The 20,547-nt window shown below is 38.2% G+C and overlaps 1 protein-coding gene across 1 annotated transcript; it reads right to left on the bottom strand.

The window, feature by feature from the left end:
* Positions 1–2,661: 2,661 nt before the first annotated feature.
* On the bottom strand, positions 2,662–19,486 carry RSL24D1 (ribosomal L24 domain containing 1). The gene is made up of 6 exons (XM_003480359.5): positions 19,347–19,486; positions 13,229–13,342; positions 11,147–11,219; positions 7,962–8,025; positions 5,563–5,648; positions 2,662–4,339 (listed from the first exon to the last, which is right to left on the bottom strand). The coding sequence occupies exons 1-6, from the start codon at positions 19,425–19,427 to the stop codon at positions 4,266–4,268; spliced, it is 492 nt and encodes a 163-aa protein (XP_003480407.1). The 5' UTR covers positions 19,428–19,486; the 3' UTR covers positions 2,662–4,265.
* Positions 19,487–20,547: the final 1,061 nt, after the last annotated feature.

The raw sequence follows: 20,547 nt of genomic DNA, 5'->3' as shown, positions 1-20,547 counted from the left end.
TTTTAATTACCTGCTCACTGTGCATTATCTGATATCAGAACAATTAATACATAACTGTACCATTAAATGTACACTGGAAGGCAGTGTAGGGTAACTCACTGACTAGAATAGCACATTTTTCATTGGCTTGGTGTCAAACCAAACACATATACACTTTATTTGAACATACTAAACAAATGAAGTATTTAAAAGCTGGCCTTCTGAAAGCAAAGAATTCCTCAAAATGCTAAGAGACCAGTCTCCTTTATTTTTTGGTTAATAACATTCCTTTAGAGAAGCAGTACTTCGATTTAACAGATTCTCCCCAGCTTATCCTTATTTCTGTTTCAGACTCTCTGGCTCTGGGAGTAAAGTACTACTTTAATCAGCAAAGCAAGTTCCAGGCAAAACTTAAAGAAACCTTTCAAAATGGCTCATGCTCAGTCCTTCCTGGATTTCTTGACATTTCTCCAATCACACCCAGAAACGCAGGTTGGTGTATCACCAAGAGACAATTAGACCAAAGCAGCAAAGTCAGTTTTGCAACCCAAAGCAAGCACTTGCTTTTCAGCATTTCTTCCTGATGGTACAGATGGAATGAAAGTCACAGTCTGCTTCCTTTCCTAATGTATCTCCTGCTAATTCTTTATCTTTCAAGTTACAGGTGATCTGAAAAATAAAGTAAACCTAGCAAATAGCTAAACACTCACTTTCCACTTACTCACACATTTATTAAGCACCTTCCATGCACAAAGTGCCTAATATATGGCTGTGATAAGAAATAGTCCCTGCACTCTTAAGAGATTATGATAGAAATGGGTTGCCTGGATTTGGTGGAAAGGATGGGGATGCCTATCAGTTAAGATGTTTGGCTGCAAACATTGGCAAAAGGCATTTTATTGGCAGGAGCATAGGGAAGCCTAGATAATCAGTTCAGGGAAGAAGTATCTCAGGGAAAGTTACGTGGTAGAGACATCACCCCTGACATGACAGCTTGAATTAAGATACAACACCTAGGCAACAGTGTTCAAGCAGGAAAGCTTAAGTCAGAGGCTCACCACCATGACACCAGAAGCTAGACTGCTACATTCAGAATGTAAAAAAGACTCAGGAAAAATTTCTCCTTTAAAAAGAAATTAGACACACAAATGGCCCAAATCAACATGAGGGTGATTGATACACTCAGTATAAACACATGCAGGGTAATATTTGCGGGTTACCTTTTCAATTATGCTATATATCAATAAAAGAATATAGACATTGGAAAATTCTTCTGGTAGTCTTTGAAATTGTTCTTGTTTTATATTTTCCCCTTATTTTAACACTTTTAATTCATCAGGGTGCTATGTTAATTTTTACAAGGTGTAGTCTTCATTTGATAATTGGAATACACATTGTGATTAAAGTCTGATGTCTTTTTTCAGATCTCCATTTAAAATGTAACCTAAAGAACAAAGGGAAAAAATAACTCCCCTTGTATCATATAAATTAGCCCTTAAAATTTTGAGTGATGATTCATTTAAACTAATGCTGATGAACCAGAAATATATTTCCTCTTCCCAATCTTAACAATAGAGAAGTTTGGCGACAGAAATGGTCCGAGCTTTGCAGCTGACGTAAAGGCTAAAATTAACATTTCAAACCATACCTACCCCTTTGTAGACTAAGTACACTGCACTCAATTTAGCATAGCTAGCCCCAAACCTTAAGAGCCTCTGACTTTCTCCCAACCCTTTGCTGTTAGTGAGTTCTGTGTGGTTATACGGCTAATCCTAATAGCTAACATTTTAACACTGGCTTACTAGAGTGGTGGCTTTGAAATGGTATTTTACATGTATTAGCTAGTTAGATCTTCATAAAAACCCTGAGGTTGGTCATATTAACATCTCCATTTTTTCTTTTTTCAGATGAAGAAACCAAAGCATAGTCAGGTGAGAATTTCGGCAATCTCCTGGACTTGTGAAGACTGGATCTGAGAGGTTCTAGACAAATCCCTTCTACATAATGCAGTGCAACACTGGAGACAGACTGGTAAGGACACAAATCCCCACTGCCTCCATCTCTGTTCCAAGCAATAAAGGGTAAGCTACCTACAGCTAAGATTTTTCCATTTATAAAATCAGAATAATGCTGTCTACTTCATGAGATAATAGGCCAGTCCTTCTCAAATTCTCTTCAAGAGAGTAAACATCTCCCTAGTTTCTATTTTTAAGAATTTTTTTTTAAATGGGAGAATTTTATGCTGCAATCTTACAAGGTTTTTAAGGATAAACCTGTTTTTTAAAATTCTATGATTTTCCATAATGCTCTTAAACAATTAGAGGAATATATTCTGTGCAGTGAGTGACTAGGCAATTTTGATTTTGTGTTACACTAACTGTCCAGCAGAGGTCTCAACCAGACAAGCTGAAATAATAGTGGCCTAAAACCATTGTACCACACCACTCTCAGGCAAACTTGAAATGGACAACTCACCCTCAGTGATCCAACCCAGTTTAAAAAGCTATGGGTAGATAAAACCATGGCATCACATCCCAGAACTTTACAATGAGATCTGGTGTCTTACAATACTATGAAATCCCGACACCTAAGAGAATATCTGGATGTTAAACCAGAGCGCAATGCCAGCTCTTTGTTGCAGCCCAATTTCCCCAAATTAATGATCTCAAAGCAATAGCCAAGTTGCTCCCTAACTAGCACAGTAGGAAATTTATTTGCTAATAGTATTTAACAAACATGCTTATTTTAAGACAAACATGAATATAGTAGAATGAAAACTTCAAGTAATTTTACAAATGTCTTTGCACACATTTCTTCTAATTGTTGCATCAATAATATTGTTTACAAATGAGCCATATTTAAGAACACAAGGCTGGAATTCAGGTCTTCTAACACTTGGTCCACTGATGGTCTACTTTTTTACTATCTAACACAGAAATAAAAATTTAGCCATTACTATATATTTACATAACCCTAACAATTTGTAATTTATTCTAAGTTCTGTCCTTAAAAAACCCAAAAAAACAAAAAACTGAGTTACCTAAAACTCTTAACATACTTACGCATAATGCAAAAAGTAAGTATAAAATACACATTATTCTTTTTTTTTTTTTTTTTTTTTAGGGCCGCACCCACGGCACATGGAGGTTCCCAGGCTTAGGGTCGAACTGGAGCTACAGCTGCTGGCCTACGCCACAGCCACGCCACATCCAAGCCGCATCTGCAACCTACACCACAGATCATGGCAACACCAGATCCTTAACCCGCTGAGCAAGGCCAGGGATCAAACCCGAAACCTTGTGGTTCCTAGTTGGATTCATTTCTGCTGCACCACAACAGGAACTCTGAAATACACATTATTCTTTAAAAATTATCTCCTACTTCAAGAGTATGTGAGCAAAGTAATTTTCTTCCAAGTAATCAATACTTCATACCTTTTGTTTTGTATTTTTAAATACATAGGCATGCACATTAAAAATGATTTTATGTGCAAACAAAAAATTACTAAGCTACCCAAATGTCCAATTTCCCAAAAACAATTAAGAATTTTTTTAAAAGAAAACCACACAAGAAATTTTAGTAGGTAAAAGATTCCTCTGCTTCTCAATTACTGCAAAGCTGAAAAAATAAGGTTTATTCTGCCAGAAATCTCAAGTTAGAATTGAGCATCCTCCAAAGTGGAAATTATAGTGATATTTTGAGAACAGATTATTCAGTTCTCACCCTTAACAAATGCCTATCATAACAGTTAAACCAGGTCAAAACAGTCCAACATAATTAGGCTTCAAAATATTAGATCATTATGTTCTTCTAAGAATCTAATAAACCAAAACTGGAAAAAGTGAAATCAAAAGAAAATACTTGAGGCTAAGTATCATACAGATTGTTAGTTCCTTGCTGTATCTCTTCTAGAACATCAATAAAGAGAATATTTTACTGCAAAGAAAATTTTTATATATCACTAGCCATGAATGTCTTTAGTTATTACATAAATGCTGCCTAGTCATTAACCAATGACATGACCATTTTATATCCACAATTCACTTTGGTATTTACAAACAGAACTTTGATGATTTATAAAAGATGTCTCTCTCAGGGAAGGTTTAATGCTGAGATGCAATCTAGCATCCATAATATCTGGTGTTCTGCAGATAGCAATGTAGAAGAGAAGTACTTTAATCCCCTTTCATTTGACTGTAAAAAATAAATCAATAATTTAGAAGTTCTAAGTTTCCAAAGGAGCTTTTCAAATGCACTTAAAGAAATGGTTACAGACGGTAAGGGTTTTAAGAAACATCTTCCATGTCCACATCCTGTTGTAATTGCTGTACCATTTTGTCTTCCAGCTGCTTTCCTTTCCCTTTAAAAACAGAAAAAGAAATTAAACTCTCTCAATTCAGGGTCATCTTGCAGAAGTCACATCAACACTTTATAAATAATCTTGGATATTTTTAAGATAACATTAAATTTTACTAAATAATTTAAGAATAGTAACTAAACTTACACAAGTTTTATGCTTTGCCAAACATTCTCTATATATTTGCTCATTTACTCTCATGACAACCTACATTTTAAAAATGAGAAAACTGAGGCATAGAGACAGATGAAATCAGTGACACTGGTCACTGGGCTACTAAGTCTGATTAAGACAAAGATCTGGGACGTGAACCATGGCCATAACTCTTAAGATTGTACTATCTACCTCACAGAGGGTTACCTAAAAACTTAAATAACAATGATTCTTTCCTATTGTTTTTTGAGTGTCAGTCCATACAATCTATATGTGAAACAAATGCTTCAGAATTTTTGTCTGTTTTTTAAAAATTTAGTGCAAAAACAACCTAGCCAGGACTTTTGCATAAATCTACTCAACATGTGGTTAGAGAATTGACTTTACTAAGGTTTAGGTATAGATAAATCTCACCAAAATTTCTCTCCATTTAAGTAATCTGCATAAGTAAGTAAATTATATAACAGATTGTACTTGGGTGCCAGCAGAGTAAAAGATTGGTTTTCTAGCACTTCACAAAAGAAATGAGGCACACGAGCAACTGCCCAAATGAGAGCCTACCTGGAAGTTACATAAGCACAAGGAGAGGTTTTAATACAAAACTGTAGTTCTCAAACTGCATAGCAGAAGCACCGAGAGAGCTGCCAAAGAACAGAGGCCCACCCTCAAGGAGCCTGGACCTCTGTGTTTATACACTAAGTTTCCCAAGCAATTCCTAGCAAAGTGAAGTTGGAGAACTACTAATAAAAAACACTGTCCTTTAATCAAAACAAGTATGAGGCAAAAATCACCTATTAAATTATTACTGAAATAATTTTTATTAACAAAGAGATTTTAAGGAAACTAGGATTTTATGAAGGGAGAAAAGAAATACTATATGCAATAAATTGACTGGAACTGGGAAAAACCCACTGAGTAAATTATTTTTATAAATAACCAAGTCATATCAAAAATGAAGGAGAATGTTTACATGAAAAAAAAGTTGGCTGATACTCAGTTACATGGACCACAACAATCTAGACTTTTCATTTCTCTACTGAAGGTAGAGAACTCCTGTGTAATGCAATACTTACCTGCAAGAGGGGCCCGGATAAGATGGATGTTTTGCTTGACTTCTTTAATATCCTGAACTTTCTGAAGTTCTTTATTTTTCTTCAACCTAGGATAAAACACATCAAGCCCAAAATTTCAGTTATTAAAACCTCTTTAAAAGACATTAACTCATAGTACATAAAAATGTTACTAAGTTAGCACCACTGATGAGGAATGGGGGAAAACAATTCTTTTCTTGTTCCTAATTAGATTAAATATGATTTCTACACTCCCAACTTGTTCATTCATTGTACTCCTACTGCCCAGTCAAGAATAAACTGGGGGCTGATTATATATTTGCTCAGTGAATGAGGACTGTGATTGAAACAAAGAATTAACAAGTCTCAGATTACATACACAGTACAAATTGTTAATTGTTAAAGTGTCTGTGTTCTCTATTTGAAGAGAAAGATCAAGTCTTCGTGTTACCTAATTTTGTAAATCATTCAGTAATTACAAGAGCACAAAACACGTAAGACATTCAACAGAAAAAGCTAATTAACCACTTTTCAAGCATTTGGGCCTGTTATTACAATGCTTTAAAAAAAAATTTTTTTGGGAGTTCTCGTCATGGCTCAGTGGTTAACGAATCCGACTAGGAACCATGAGGTTGTGGGTTCGATCCCTGGCCTCGCTCAGTGGGTAAGGATCCAGTGTTGCCGTGAGCTGTGGTATAGGTCACAGACACGGCTCGGATCTGGCATTGCTGTGGCTCTGGTGTAGACTGTCGGCTACAGCTCCAATTAGACCCCTAGCCTGGGAACTTCCATATGCTGCAGGAGCGGTCCTCGAAAAGGCAGAAAGACAAAAAAAAAAATTTTTTTTTAAAAGCCAGAAAGCTGCTGACATATGGTTTTTCTATAACAGATCTATTACAGTGACTAGATCAAAACTGATGCCCCTTCTAAAGAAAGAGCAAATTCCAAGCTGGGGCAGGGAAAGTGCAAGATAACACTAGAACATCTTGTTAGCCATAAAGCAATAGAGTGCAAAGAATAATGAAGAACTATCAATATGACAGAACCTGCCTGAGGGAATTCCCACTGGCCAACTCAGGGTATTTAGAACATCAAAATAAATAATGACAAAGACTTACAACCCACTGAACTCATTAAGAATCAATAAGTGGGGAGTTCCCGTCGTGGCGCAGCAGAAATGAGTCTGACTAGGAACCATGAGGTTGCGGATTCGATCCCTAGCCTTACTCAGTGGGTTAAGAATCGGGCATTGTCGTGAGCTGTGGTGTAGGTCGCAGATGCAGCTTGGATCTGGCGTTGGTTGCTGTGGCGTAGGCAGCAACAGCTCCAATTAGACCCCTAACCTGGGAACCTCCACATGCCGCAGGTGCACCCCTAAAAGGACAAAAGACAAAAAAGAAAGAATAAATACAGAGACATGATATGAATAAACAAATAAATACTGGACTGGAGCTAGGAGGAAAGAAAAATGCTGTTACATAAAAAAGCCAAGTAGTAAATGGAGAAGAAATGATGAAATCAGAAAAAAAATCACCATTTGGCAACAATCACAATAGTAACAGATTCAGGCAGCATTCTAATGAATGTTAAAACAAGTAGGTACCAGTTTCAGGAGTAACAGGCTCTTTGCAGTGTCTCAATGTGTCTCCCCTAAGATAAGTATTGATTAAAAAGGGGAAAATACAGTAACTCTACAGTGGAGAAAACTGGCAGACACCACCTTAACCAAGCAATGGAAAGTTAGCATCACCAGTAAGACATAACTTGTACCTCCTGATAGGCTACATGAAAAGGATATATTTCTATGATGGTGTGACCAGAGGTACTTAAGCTGAATCTAATCATGAGGAAAACATCAAACAAACACAAACTGAGGAACATTCTCTAAAATAACTGTACCCTTCAAAAATGTCAATGTCATTTAAGAAAAAGGTGAGAAAATGTCTGGGTTAAAGGAGCTTAAAGAGATATGACTACTAAATGTAATCATGATCCAGGATTTTCTGCTCCTATGAAGTACATTATTGGAACAACTAGTAAAATCTAATAAAGTTTATAGATTAAATAATAGTATTTTATCAGTGTTATATTTTCTGTTTAGATAACTATACTATGGTTATATGTTGTACATATACTGTAAGAATATACATTCTTATGTTGTACACCTAAAACTAATACAATGTGTCAATTATACCTCAATTTAAAAAGCCCACACAGAAAAAGGGCATGTTACTTTTAGGATATACACTGAAATATACTTAGGAGGAAAGGCATTACTATACACAGAGTTAAAGTAAATTTGGCAAAATGCTAACAGAATATATCTAAGGTCTTTACACTATCTTGCTAGTTTTTGAAAAGCCTAAAAGTTTTGTGAAAACGTATTTTTTAAAAATTCATACCTGTTCATTATAAATTTAGCTTGACGTTTCTGTTTGATCTCTTCAACTCTCTTCATTGCATCAACTACAAAAAAATGATAAATGTTAACAAATCTGTGTACTTGAATACAAAATGATTATAATCAACAGGAACTTTAACAATCACTTTATTCCTTATTCTGATTTAGAAGTAGATTAAATTAAGCAGAAAACCCATTGCAAAAAAAAAGTCCTACTAAAATAACTAAAGATGGTATATACCTTGGCTGACCACTGTTAACTCTTTCACAAGTATCATTTGTCTAATTTTTATTTTGCCAAAGCCTTTACTGCTACTAAATCTTCCTTATACTTTATTTTTTTATTTCCCCCAACACACTTTTTTTTTCCCACTGTACAGTATGGGGACCCAGTTACACATACACGTATACATAATTTTTTCTCCCATTGTCATGCTCCGTTGTAAGTATCTAGACATTTCTTTGTACTTTAAACCAGTCCAACACTTTTCAAATTTTATTCCACAGAGAAAGTGAACTAATGACAACTATTCCCATTCTTAGCTTGTCACCTCCACAAAGACTGCATGTTTCTGGTCATAAAGGCCGCTTTTCCTCAAGGGCCTGGGATATGATCTATACATGATGAATGACGGTAAAATGAACCAACCAGTTCACACGTTCTTAACCACTAAAATCCAACTGTTTTGAAAAATGTGTACAACAGCCTTGGCTCTAAGGGAGTTACATCCAACTACAGAATCTATATCAGCCCTGTCTAATATAAGATAACCACATATGTAATTTTAAATTTTCTAGTAGCCACATTTAAAAAAGTTCAAAAATAAATTTAATGATACATTTTTTTAAACCCAATGTGTCTAAAATATTACCATTTCAACAAAGAGAAATTAACTCTTTCTCTAAAAATTACTGAGATATTTTTATGCTGGTTTTCACACTAAGTGTACAAAATCCAGCATGTATTTTACATTTACGGCTCATCTCTATTCAGATTAGCCACATTTTAAGTGTTCAGTAGTTGTGGCTCATGGCCACCATACTGGCTATCAAAACTGCCAATCCAGCTTCTTTAAGCAGAGTCAGTGGATCTGAGTGGGGCAAATGAATGAGACTCTATTATAATACCAGAATCAATTACTGTCTAACAGAATCAATCAAATAGAAGTACTCAGTGAAATGCACCAAGATGTCTGGGGTGCATGCCCTGTTCATCTTTGTATGCTGGAGTCAGTGGTTATTGGTAAAGGAGATGACACCTAAGTGAGTGCACAGTATTTCTCAGGAGCAAATTAAATTAACATGATACCTGCACAGAAGGTCTTCGTAAATGACTATCTACATACAACTAAAATAAGATATATATCTCAATTTCAACATCAAGATGAATATCCACCAAGTAGTTATAAAATATATAAAAATGATCTGGTGCTACTATTTTCAAGCAATAACAAAAAAAGAAAACAAAGGCCAAAATGAAATAAAATTCAGTGAGGTTCAGAAATGCTGTAGGACCTTCCAATAATGTCAAGAGCGCCTTTGGGAATCAATTTAATAATTCTATGAAAAATTTACAGCTATGAATGGTGATGGATGTTAATGAGACTTATTGTGATCATTTTGAAATATAAACAAACATCACATCACAGTGTTGTGAACTTGAAACAAGTATGGCATATGTCAATTATATCTCAATTATTTAAAAAATGAATCCTACGAAGGTATTAATCTGTTTAGAAATACTTGATTTTGAATCAGTGTTATTTCCATACTAAATAAACCAAATAAAATCAACTGCTATCAGAAATTAACTCTTTCTCTAAATACAAAACAGAAGAGAAAGACCTTATTTTAAAAAGAGAAAAAAAAAATGAGCATGCTAAAGGGCAGGATATTTAGGGCTATGTGGAATAGGCAACAAGGCAATTCTAGATCTGGACTCTGATTTCTCCACACAGTTCAGGAAGATAAAGAAGCTTGATAGGGTGTCAGATACCACTACAAAGACCCTTGAATTGGAAATAACTGAAAGTAACTGATGAAAAGGTGTTGAAAAGGACACCCTGCCTCTGATCCATTATAGAGACTGATAAAGTTTGTGGAATTCTAAGCCTTAGGGACTTTTACTTAACAAACTGTATCACCTTCACACCCAAGACTAGAAATGGCTAAAAGCTGCATAAGTAGGAATGGGGCTAGAAGAAAAGGCAGAGCCAAGGGCCTCAAACATAACAGGCAGATGTAGTGACATCTACAAGCTAGCTTAAGGAACTAAGTTTTACTACATATGAGATTTTTCTTCATTAAAGCCCTGCCTACTTAAAAAAAGTAACTAGGTAGGTAGGTGGATAGATAGGTAGGTAGATACATAAAGAACTAGATATTACTGCTTTTAATTTCAGTAGCCTACAGCTTCATTTCTACCAAAATCGAGCACTCAGAAGTTCTCTTAGAAAATAGATTACTATCACCGTACAAGCTATACTTTTTAACTTTACAGAAACATTGAATTTTATAAGGTATAAACAGTATATGTGCATCCCTAAACCAAACTACCTAAACTAATAAAGTGTGTAAGATTTTCTGTATATTTTAACTATATCACACTCACCCCCAAAAATATCCTACATCTTTATTTTTTTTTCAGATATTTGAATGTTTTTATATCTCTCTGTAGGCACTTCAAATAATATCAGATTTAATAATTGTTATTTTATAATGAATACATCAGCCAATTCTGAAAAGGATTTGGGGTACCTTATAGTAAAAAAACACAATACAACAGAACCATTAAAATGAGGATAAAAGAATAAAATCTAACTGATAAGAAGAAGAAATTTAATTTTTTCTTGTCTTTTTTTAGGGCTGTACCCTTGGCATATGGAGGTTTCCAGGCTAGGGGTTGAATCAGAGCTGTAGCTGCCAGCCTACACTATAGCCAAAGCAACATCAGATCTGAGCCACATCTGCAACCTACACCCCAGCTCACAGCAATGCCAGATCCTTAACCAACTAAGCGAGGCCAAGGATCGAACCTGCATCGTAATGGATACTAGTCAGAATTGTTTCTGCTGAGCCACGACAGGAACTCTAAGAAATTTAATATTTAAACCAATTAATATTAAAGCTATGATAATATCATAAATCAATGTTTCCTAAAAAGTCCAGTATTCCCTTGTGACTTACTAGTTTTATTCCATAGCTCTCGCTGGTATTTGACAGGTTCATTTCTACGTTTTTCAAATTCAAATGAATTATCCTGTAAGGGTAAAAAAAATATGGTTTTAGAGAAGGTAAAAAGGAAGCATTTCTTAAAACTTTTTTCTCTTTTCACAAAAGTTCCAAGTGATTCAAGCCATAGACTTGATTTGCCCCAGAGTACTACTGGAGAATTCAAATTTTCATACTTTTTCTCCCTTAAACACAATTATGGCAGAACATTGTAAAGCAATTAAATTATACTCTAATAACAAAAAAAAAAAAAAACCCATGATGTACAAAACAGCCCTACTGAAAACATCTATCTATATATGAGAGATTCTCAAAAGGGGGGGCATCCCTCCCCACATCAGAGGGTATATAATAATCATGGGGATTAAAACACACTAAAAACTTTCCCAAATTTCCCATTCCTAGATGAGACTCACAGCCAGAAAACTTTGTATAGGACTGAACCACATGAAATTGCCATTTCCCATAGATCAAAAAGAGTCAAACATTGAGAATTTCATAAAATACAGTTCAACCAAAATATCTAGTATATTTTTACATTTCAAAACTTATAGACCTTTATGTTACAGCATAAAATGAAACCACACATTTTCAAATAAATGTGTTGCTACTCTGCATGACATAAGATTCGCTCTGAAATTCTTTTAAGTCCCCTCCAAATATAGTTGGTATTTTGACAGTTAACGCTCCCATTTACCTCAAAATGTGCAAACGATTTTGGAAAAACTAGAACTATTTTGTGGTTTTCAAATTTATTAGACTCTGGCATATGGACCAGCACAAACTCTGTATCTGGCTATTTCATTTACATACACACACCTCTGTTCAGATCATAGTAACCTCAGCTGTGACAAGGTAACTGGTCACCAGCAAATGACTATGATCTGGCATCCTTTCTTCACTCATACACTTGCCACCTGTATTTAAGACGCTACATATCTACTCAGTAATACTGAAAGTTGTTTTTTGTGACAATAATTATGTTTGGCCTTATACCTTGTCAAAAAATATTCTTTACATTCGTTGAAAAACCTCTTGTGTTAAGAAAGCCAGGAAAGGGCTTCATGGCAAGTGCTTTGATACTGCCTTTAAGAAGTAGAGAGGTGGAAAAGTCATGGGTTTGGGGAAAGAGGAAGAATGGAGGGAGGGGACAGTCTAAAGATCTTCTTTCCTCAGGAGTTCCCGTCGTGGCTCAGTAGTTAACAAATCTGACTAGGAACCATGAGGTTGCAGATTCAATCCCTGGCCTCGCTTGGCGGGTCAAGGATGTGGCGTTGCTGTGAGCTGTGGTATAGGTCACAGACACAGCTCGGATCCCACGTTGCTGTGGCTGTGGTATACGCCAGTGGCTACAGCTCCGATTGGACCCCCTAGCCTGGGAACCTCCATATGCCACAGGAAGCAGCCCTATAAAAAGCAAAAAGACCAAAAAAAAAGAATCTTCCCCTCAAAGGCAGCCACTGCAGCAGATTTCACCTCCTCCTTTTACAAGGGTAGAATGTGGACAAGCCTCACCAGGTCTTCATATCAATTCAATACAGCAAAATGACGATGGAGGCTCAGTCCATGAAACTCCCTCACCTCTGACTTCACTAGTCCTCCTTACGTCAACACTATTAACTGAGCTCTAAGCTCTCAGAAAGTCCTGCTAAGGAAATCAAGAAAGTGAAGAGTCCACAACAAATCTCATCCGAGCCCTCACAGCTATTCAAAACTCCTTTAATCTCTTAACCTTTCAAAGCCTTAAGTGACAATTACAACCTTAACTCAATCTACTTAAATAGCACCTCCCCCCCTTTGTTGGAAGAGCTAGAAATACTTCTTTGATACAAACTGGATTAGAAATTTTTTTCCTTTTCAGAACTCTACAGATTTATGGCTTCCGGGATCACGTGAGAAGGAGGTTATTACTATAGCTAAATACAAATACCACTCATTAATCATTCTACAGGAAGCCTTGCTTTAGTAACTTAATCATACCCCCCAATTAAAATGTGAAAAACTGTAAACACAATACTGGGAGTCAACTGTACGCACCACCGTGAGCTCTTTACCAGCTGCTTTCCTGAACGCTTTAGTCCATCTGACCTTGCGAGGATTGCGCTTCTTCTTGAAGTTTTTATGACATTTGGATTTACAGAATCTGAACACCTGTAAGAAAAGTAAGTTAAAATAGTGAAAAGTCAGGAGTTCCTGTCGTGGTGCAGTGGTTAACAAATCTGACTAGGAACCATGAGGTTGCAGGTTCGATCCCTGGCCTTGCTCAGTGGGTTAACGATCACGCGTTGCTGTGAGCTGTGGTGTAGGTTGCAGACGCGGCTCGGATGCCGTGTTGCTGTGGCTCTGGCGTAGGCTGGCAGCTACAGCTCCGATTGGACCCCTAGCCTGGGAACCTCCATATGCCAAGAGAGCGGCCCAAGAAATGGCAAAAGGAAAAAAAAAAAAAAAATGAAAAGTTAGTATTAAAAATCTGTACATCATGAGCTATTACCCTATCAGACAAAATATACTATGAAGTCTGAGAAATAAAATGGTTCGCATTCACAAATGTTTCTACTTAAAACACCATTCAGAAATGTGTGAAACATATCACATAAAATAGAAAGTGAACTTTTTTTTGGTGGGGAGGGGGCGTGCTCAAGGCCTGAGAAAGTTCCCAGGCCAGGGATGGGATCTGCATCACAGCAGCAACCTGAGCCGCTGAAGTGACAACACTGGATACTTAACTCACTGCACCACAAGAAAACTCCTGGAACTATTTTTTGACTATCAAACATCATAACTAAAGGCTGAGGGCCCTAAAAACATGGTTAAAAACTACTATTTTTATAGAGTAACAGTAAAATCTTACAATGATCTTGAATAAAGGGAATAGTTTTAAGGAAAGTCATTTATTTAAATTGCTTCCTGATTCAGAAAAACTCTCAAGATTCATTTTCTATCTCAATAGAGCAATAAAAGTTTCAAACAACCATTCTGAAATCTCCTTTGAGCCTTTCCATCCTTGTACAAAATAATCTCAATAAAAAAAATTAAAACTGGTTACAGATTTGTTTTCTAAAGTATTTATTCAGAGATCTATTAGCAAGATTCTTCCCTGCTTCAATTCTTCACTTTCATACCAAAAGATGTGATCCTTTAATGATGATTTGATGTGCTCCTGGAATGGTTTATCAGGATGTGTAAGTTGCATTATTTTGTTACTTTGTAATGTCTTAGAATACATTCCAATTTGTGTTTATTACTAGGGGAAATCTGAGGAAAAAAAGTAATTGAGTTTGTGGATTTTGACAAAGAAAATTAAGCTGAGGAAGCTTCCACTGTGGCTCAGCCGTAACGAGGCCCACTAGTATCCATGAGGATGTGGGTTCGATCCCTGGCCTCGCTCAGTGGGTTGAGGATCCTGTGTTACTATAGCTATGGCGCAAGATGGCTGCTACAGCTCTGATTCCACCCCTAGCCAGGGAACTTCCATACGCCACAGGTAAAGCCCTAAAAAGCAAAAAAAAAAAAAAAAAAAAAAAAAGCAAGCAAGAAAGAAAAGAAAATTAAGTTGACTCATCATAGCCCATTTAAAAAAAGGCCAAAATGAGGCAAAAACATTTCAAGCTAAGAAAGCCTATATATTTCACAAACAAAAATACTTTTTTTTTTTTTGTTTCTGTCTTTTTGCCTTTTCTAGGGCAGCACTCACAGCATATGGAGGTTCCCAGGCTAGGGGTCTAATTGGAGCTATTGCTGCCTATGCCAGAGCCACAGCAACACTAGATCCGAGCCTCATCTGCGACCTACACCAAAGCTCACGGCACCGCCAGACCCTTAACCCACTGAGCAAAGCCAGGGATCGAACCCACAACCTCATGGTTCCTAGTTGGATTCCTTAACGACTGAGCCACGACGGGAACTCCCAAAATACTTTTCATTTTATATACACCTTGTTCTATGGGGACTTTGAAACAGGTCACTAAACATACTAGGACACACTTAGAAATGGTCAATACTAGATCTTAGAAATGGTCAATACTAGATTAATCTGATTTAGGCCCATTCATCCTATAAAAGTCCTCTCCTGGAAAACTTAAACAAAAGCATGTCTACATCCCTGAATTAATTTAAAAGCAACTAGAAAATATAAGAACTACTGGAGTCTCCTGGAGTAACTCACTATAAAATCATTATTAGTGAAGTTGCTTTTGAGTATATTCAGCCCAAAGTACCACTATGTTTTTAAGTAAAAGCCTCCTATGTTTAATGCCTGCTAAATAACTCCCAGACAAATTCCCATTTCTGAGACATCTAATGATAGGTTTGAACTTGTCCTGGTCTCCTCAGTCCCAGAGAGCCAACAAGAAGTTACAGGGAAGTCTACTTAACTCCATACCTAATAGATGTCATCTGAAAAGCACAATGACTTATCTGAAGAGACTAGAGTCACCAAGATGAGAAAGAGATTCAATCCGCAAATAAGCAGCAGCTTATGTTGTGCTAGGTGCTAGAAATACAAGTATAATTAAAACATGACACCTTACCTTGAAAAGCTTAGTCTAGCAATGTGATAGAGTCTTACTTTGCAAACAAGAAAAGTTAAGATCAGACTAGGATATAAACAATGGGATAAAGCTACACATGATAATCATGGATAAAGAAATAAGGAAACACAATAAAGAAGTGGATAAACCTACTGTGGGGTAGAAGGTGGGGTATAAGTGAGACGAAGCTTCATTGTCTCAAATTATCCTTTTTAACTAATATTTTAGCATTAACAATACGCAAATAAACAATCCATCTGAGCTTCAAAGTTCTGTAACTCTTACACCACTAATTCAACAAACACTTATTGTGCACACATTAAGAGTATATAGTTTTCCTTTTTTAAAAAACTATGAAAATACGGGCATTAACACCCTACTTCTACTCTTAAGTACCTGAGAATCATTAGAGAGGAGGTTTCTATGAAACATAGTCACAAAAGCTAAAAGCATTGGAGTTCCCACTGTGACTCAGCAGGTTAAGAATCCAACTAGTATCCACAAGGATTCGGGTTCAATCACTGGTCTCACCCAATGTGTTAAGGATCTGGTGTCACTGTGTCATAGGCCTGCAGCTGCAGCTCTGATTCAACCCCTAGCCTAGGAACTTCCATATGCCTCAGGTGTGGCCCTAAAAAGAAAAAAGAAGAAAAAAAAAAAAAAGCTAAAAACATAAATGCAGAAAGACTAGATAGGAGGTTATACAAATGACAAGTACCTAATCTGGAACCAAGGAAGGAGGGCAGAAAGTAAAGATACCATTATCCTTTGCAAAGGCAAATTGAATAGGACTTAATAACTTGTACAAAAGGTAAAAGATTCAAAGATGACTCTCATGTTTCTAACAAAACAGTCTAGGTGCAGGACAGTATTCACCTAGAGAGCAAAAAGATTTGAGGTAATAAGGAACTCTCTTCCAGTAAGCTCAGTCAGATACAAACAGGATTTCCCTGTCAAGTGGAAAACAGGACCTGGAACTAAGGTGATAAAAATTTGGGAATCATCAACAAAGGAAAAAAAAAAATGGAGTTCCCTCGGTGGTGTCCTGGGAGCACTGGGATGCAAGTTCGATCCCTGGCCTGGCACAGTGCGTTAAGGATCCAGCACTGCCACAAGCCGAGGCTTGTGTCACAGCTGCAGCTTAGATCTGATCCCTGGCCCAGGAACTCCATATGCTGCAGGGCAGCCAAAACAGAGAGGGGGGAAAAAAAAAAAATGATGTACTTCATTAGTGCTTCAGGGCCTCTACTTCTTATTCCCCCAATCAACTCTTTTCTGGATCCACTATTCTTCCCTAGAACAAGCTAGCTAATTTAACACTGTCCTTTCTAGCAATAAAGACTTCCTCATCAGCGTGAACTTCCAATGTATCTGCCAGAGCAATCCAACTCTGGACAGTTTCCACAATTTTTTCTAATTCCAATACCCAAATGATGAACACTGATAGATAAAAATAATAAAATCATGATGACCAGATGTTTTACAAAGCCATAAAGCTCACCTGAATTAGACCCCAACCTGGCAATCACTTAATTCATGTCTATAAATTCTTTGTCCTGTTCCTAAGACCAGGATTTCAAAATCTACATGTTTTTCGCAGTTCCCAAACATAGCTTTGGTCACTCACTTTTACAAGAACACTTGTTCGTAATTTAGTAGGTCAACATCTTCCATCAGGAATAGATACAAGGTCGGAGTTCCCGTAATGGTGCAGCAGAAACAAATCCGACTAGGAACCATGAGGTTGTGGGTTCAATCCCTGGCCTTGCTCAGTGGGTTGGGGATCCGGCATTGCTATGAGCTGTGGTGTCGGTTGCAGATGAGGCTGGCATTGCTGTGGCTGTGGTGTAGGCAGGCAGCTACAGCTCCGATTTGACCCCTAGCCTGGGAACCTACATGAGCTGTAGGTGCGGCCCTTAAAAAAAAAAAAAAAAAAAAAAAAAAAAAAGAATAGATACAAGGTGTAGTTCCTGTCATTCATGGCTCAGTGGTAATGAACGGCACTAGTATCCATGAAGATTCAGGTTTGATCCCTGGCCTCACTCAGTGGGTTAAGGAGCCTGCACTGCCATTAGCTATGGTGTACGTGGCAGACGGGCTCGGATCCCACACTGCGATCCCACACTGCTATTGCTGTGGCGTAGGCCAGCAGCTGTAGCGCCAATTAAACCCTAGTAGCCTAGGAACTTCCATATGCATAGGTACATGGGTGCAGCCCTAAAAAAGACAAAAAAGAAAAGAAAAGAATAGATACAAGGTGATGAAGCAGGAAGTGTAATTCTTTAGCATGTCAAAATCTTCTCATTAAATACAGATTCCTAGATCCTCTTCCCCTCCCCACAAAGATTCCAATTCAATAGTTATGGTAGAAATCAACATTCTACAACTCTCCAGTGATTCAGAATCAAATTTAAGAAACAGAGGAATGAGACTCATTCTGTTAAGAAAAGGCAGTCAGGTATCACTCCCGAAGTCTTTCACAATGTAGCCTCATACAAACAGGCCTCAACTTAACAAGGGTTCATCTTTCCCATGGTACAAACGCCATACACATTCAGTGGAAACCAGACTTCAAATTTTGATCTTTCCCCACTAGCAAAACCCAGTACAACTCTCTCCAGATGCCCAACAGCTAGTCAAAGCTCCCAGTCAGCCACAAGACTACGAGGGTGAATACACACAATCATTCTGTTTTTCAATTTCAGTACAGTATTTAATAAGTTACATGAGATATTCAACACTTTATTATAAAACAGGTTTTGTGTTAGATGATTTTGCCCTACTGTAGGCTAACGTACGTGTTCTGAGCACGTTTAAGGAAGGCCAGGTTAAACATGATATTCAGTAGGTTAGGTTTTCACGTTTGCAACCTAAAATGGGTACTGAGAAGCAACCCCATCGAAAGTCAAGAAACGTCTATATGTTTATATTTTATGTTTACACAGGTACCTTTTTTATAGATTTATATTTGTATTTAAAGCCCTATCCCTAGCCTCTATCACCACCTGCAATCCGTCACCGGCTTAAACAGAGACGTAACTGCTGCACTCTGTACCCTTGGTCAAACGGTCCGTTTTCCTCCCACCTAGAATGCCTTCTTTTCACGTTCTTAAGCAAAATTCAAGATTCAGGATAAATGTTACCTCCTTTCTATACCTTTTCACATACCAACTACTCCCCAACTCACCTCCAGTAGCTTCATAACACATTACTATTAAGCCATATGCAACATTTCTATCATAAGACCCTATGGCCGACCCGGGTCTTATTTATTTATATATAAAGGGGCCTCGACAATGACGCTTGACAGGGCATGCTTTCAACAAAGTTAAGACCTTGGCCCCTGTACAAGAGTGGGCAAAAAGACCGCCGGCTTCCCAGTCGGGGCTTGCTGGGATCGCTCCTGAGCCTCATCGCGGCCCGCTTCATTCAAGGACGGCCTAGTAACCAGCTGTGGTCGGGACGCAGACAAGAAACTCCCCAAGTGGGAGATCAAGGTCTGAGCCCCTAGCGAAACCACCCTCACGCGCGGAAACCCCGGGCCAAAGCCCGCAAGCGCAGAGAAACCCCAAGCCGAGAGGCCCGCGGGAGCGCAGTGCGGCGCGCGAGGCTCCTGGCCGCCTCACCTTGCAATCGTTACGGACGAACATCATGCCATGGCCTGGGTAGATAGGCCCCGAACAGAAATAACACTTCTCAATCCTCATGCTGAACGCGCGTGGGAACCCGCCCGGCAAACGCCGAGGTTGAAGGAAGTGACGTAGCCCCGTCACAGGAAGTGACTCCCTTTTCAGGTCTCCACCCGGAAGTGGCAATGGTCCTTCGCTCTTGCCGGCCCCCGGAAAGTGATCCGAATGTGACTGCGCCTCCTCGCGGCTGCGCCCGCAAAAGCGCTGCCTTTTGGCGCAGGCGCAGGAGACAGAGTCTGAGCGGCTGACCTCTCTGGGAAGGTGTGGCGTAGTTCTGTGCAGACGTCTGAACTGGCTCGTTTAGTGTTTAGTTTTTGGACTTACCGGGTCGTATAATGTCACCTTTTACTCATGTAATTTTGTCTCCGGTTCGTGCTTTCGCCAGACGGCTCTCCACACTTGTCTAGAAATCCCTTTGTCCACGGCCGGCGCGAGCCCCGACCCTTATTCCGGTCCCAAGCGGACTTGCCTAGTGTCCGCGGCGGGCACTTGCAGCCGCCGCTGCAACCGAAGCAATTGACCAGGCTCAAAGGACCTCACCAGCAATGTTTTAAAGACTCATAGCTGTGTTCACCACCCTAACTCCCCACCGCCTTTTAATATATATATAGATATAGAGAGAGATAGATACAGATATTAAAAAAAAAAAAAATTCCACAGGAAACGAAGGTTCTCTCCCCAGACCTCTAGTCTTTTCCAGTAGCAATCACTTCCTTTTATCACCTAGCAGAGGTTTTATGTGCATAGACAAACATGTTCTTTTGTGTGTGCGTATCTCCACTCCCTCTTCTTTATAACTTTAATGAGCATCATGTTCACTGTCTTCTTCATCTTGCTGTAATCTGCCTCCCTTCAATGGAGTGTGAGCTCGATGACCCCAGGGACTTTTGTCCTTTTGTTTATCACTATTCTTCCCAATCCTATTAACAGTTCCTGGCATATAATTAAGCATTCAGTACACGTTTTGTTATCAATGAATACTAAACATTGTTTTCCATAGTTACATATATGCAACTGCAGGAGAGTGTAATTTTAAATGGTTACCTATGGAAGGATATTTGTTTCCTATTTTTTGACCTAATAAGCATCCTTATTTTCAAGAGTTTATCTGTATACAGCTGCTGGGCCTCTGTGCACT

Source organism: Sus scrofa, chromosome 1 (assembly GCF_054392235.1).
Source record: "Sus scrofa isolate SSC_HxYL_T2T_F1_AM1 chromosome 1, Sscrofa_HxYL_maternal_Yorkshire_Landrace_v2.0, whole genome shotgun sequence".
Classification (NCBI taxonomy): domain Eukaryota; kingdom Metazoa; phylum Chordata; class Mammalia; order Artiodactyla; family Suidae; genus Sus; species Sus scrofa.
This window is presented reverse-complemented; position numbering and strand designations above follow the sequence as displayed.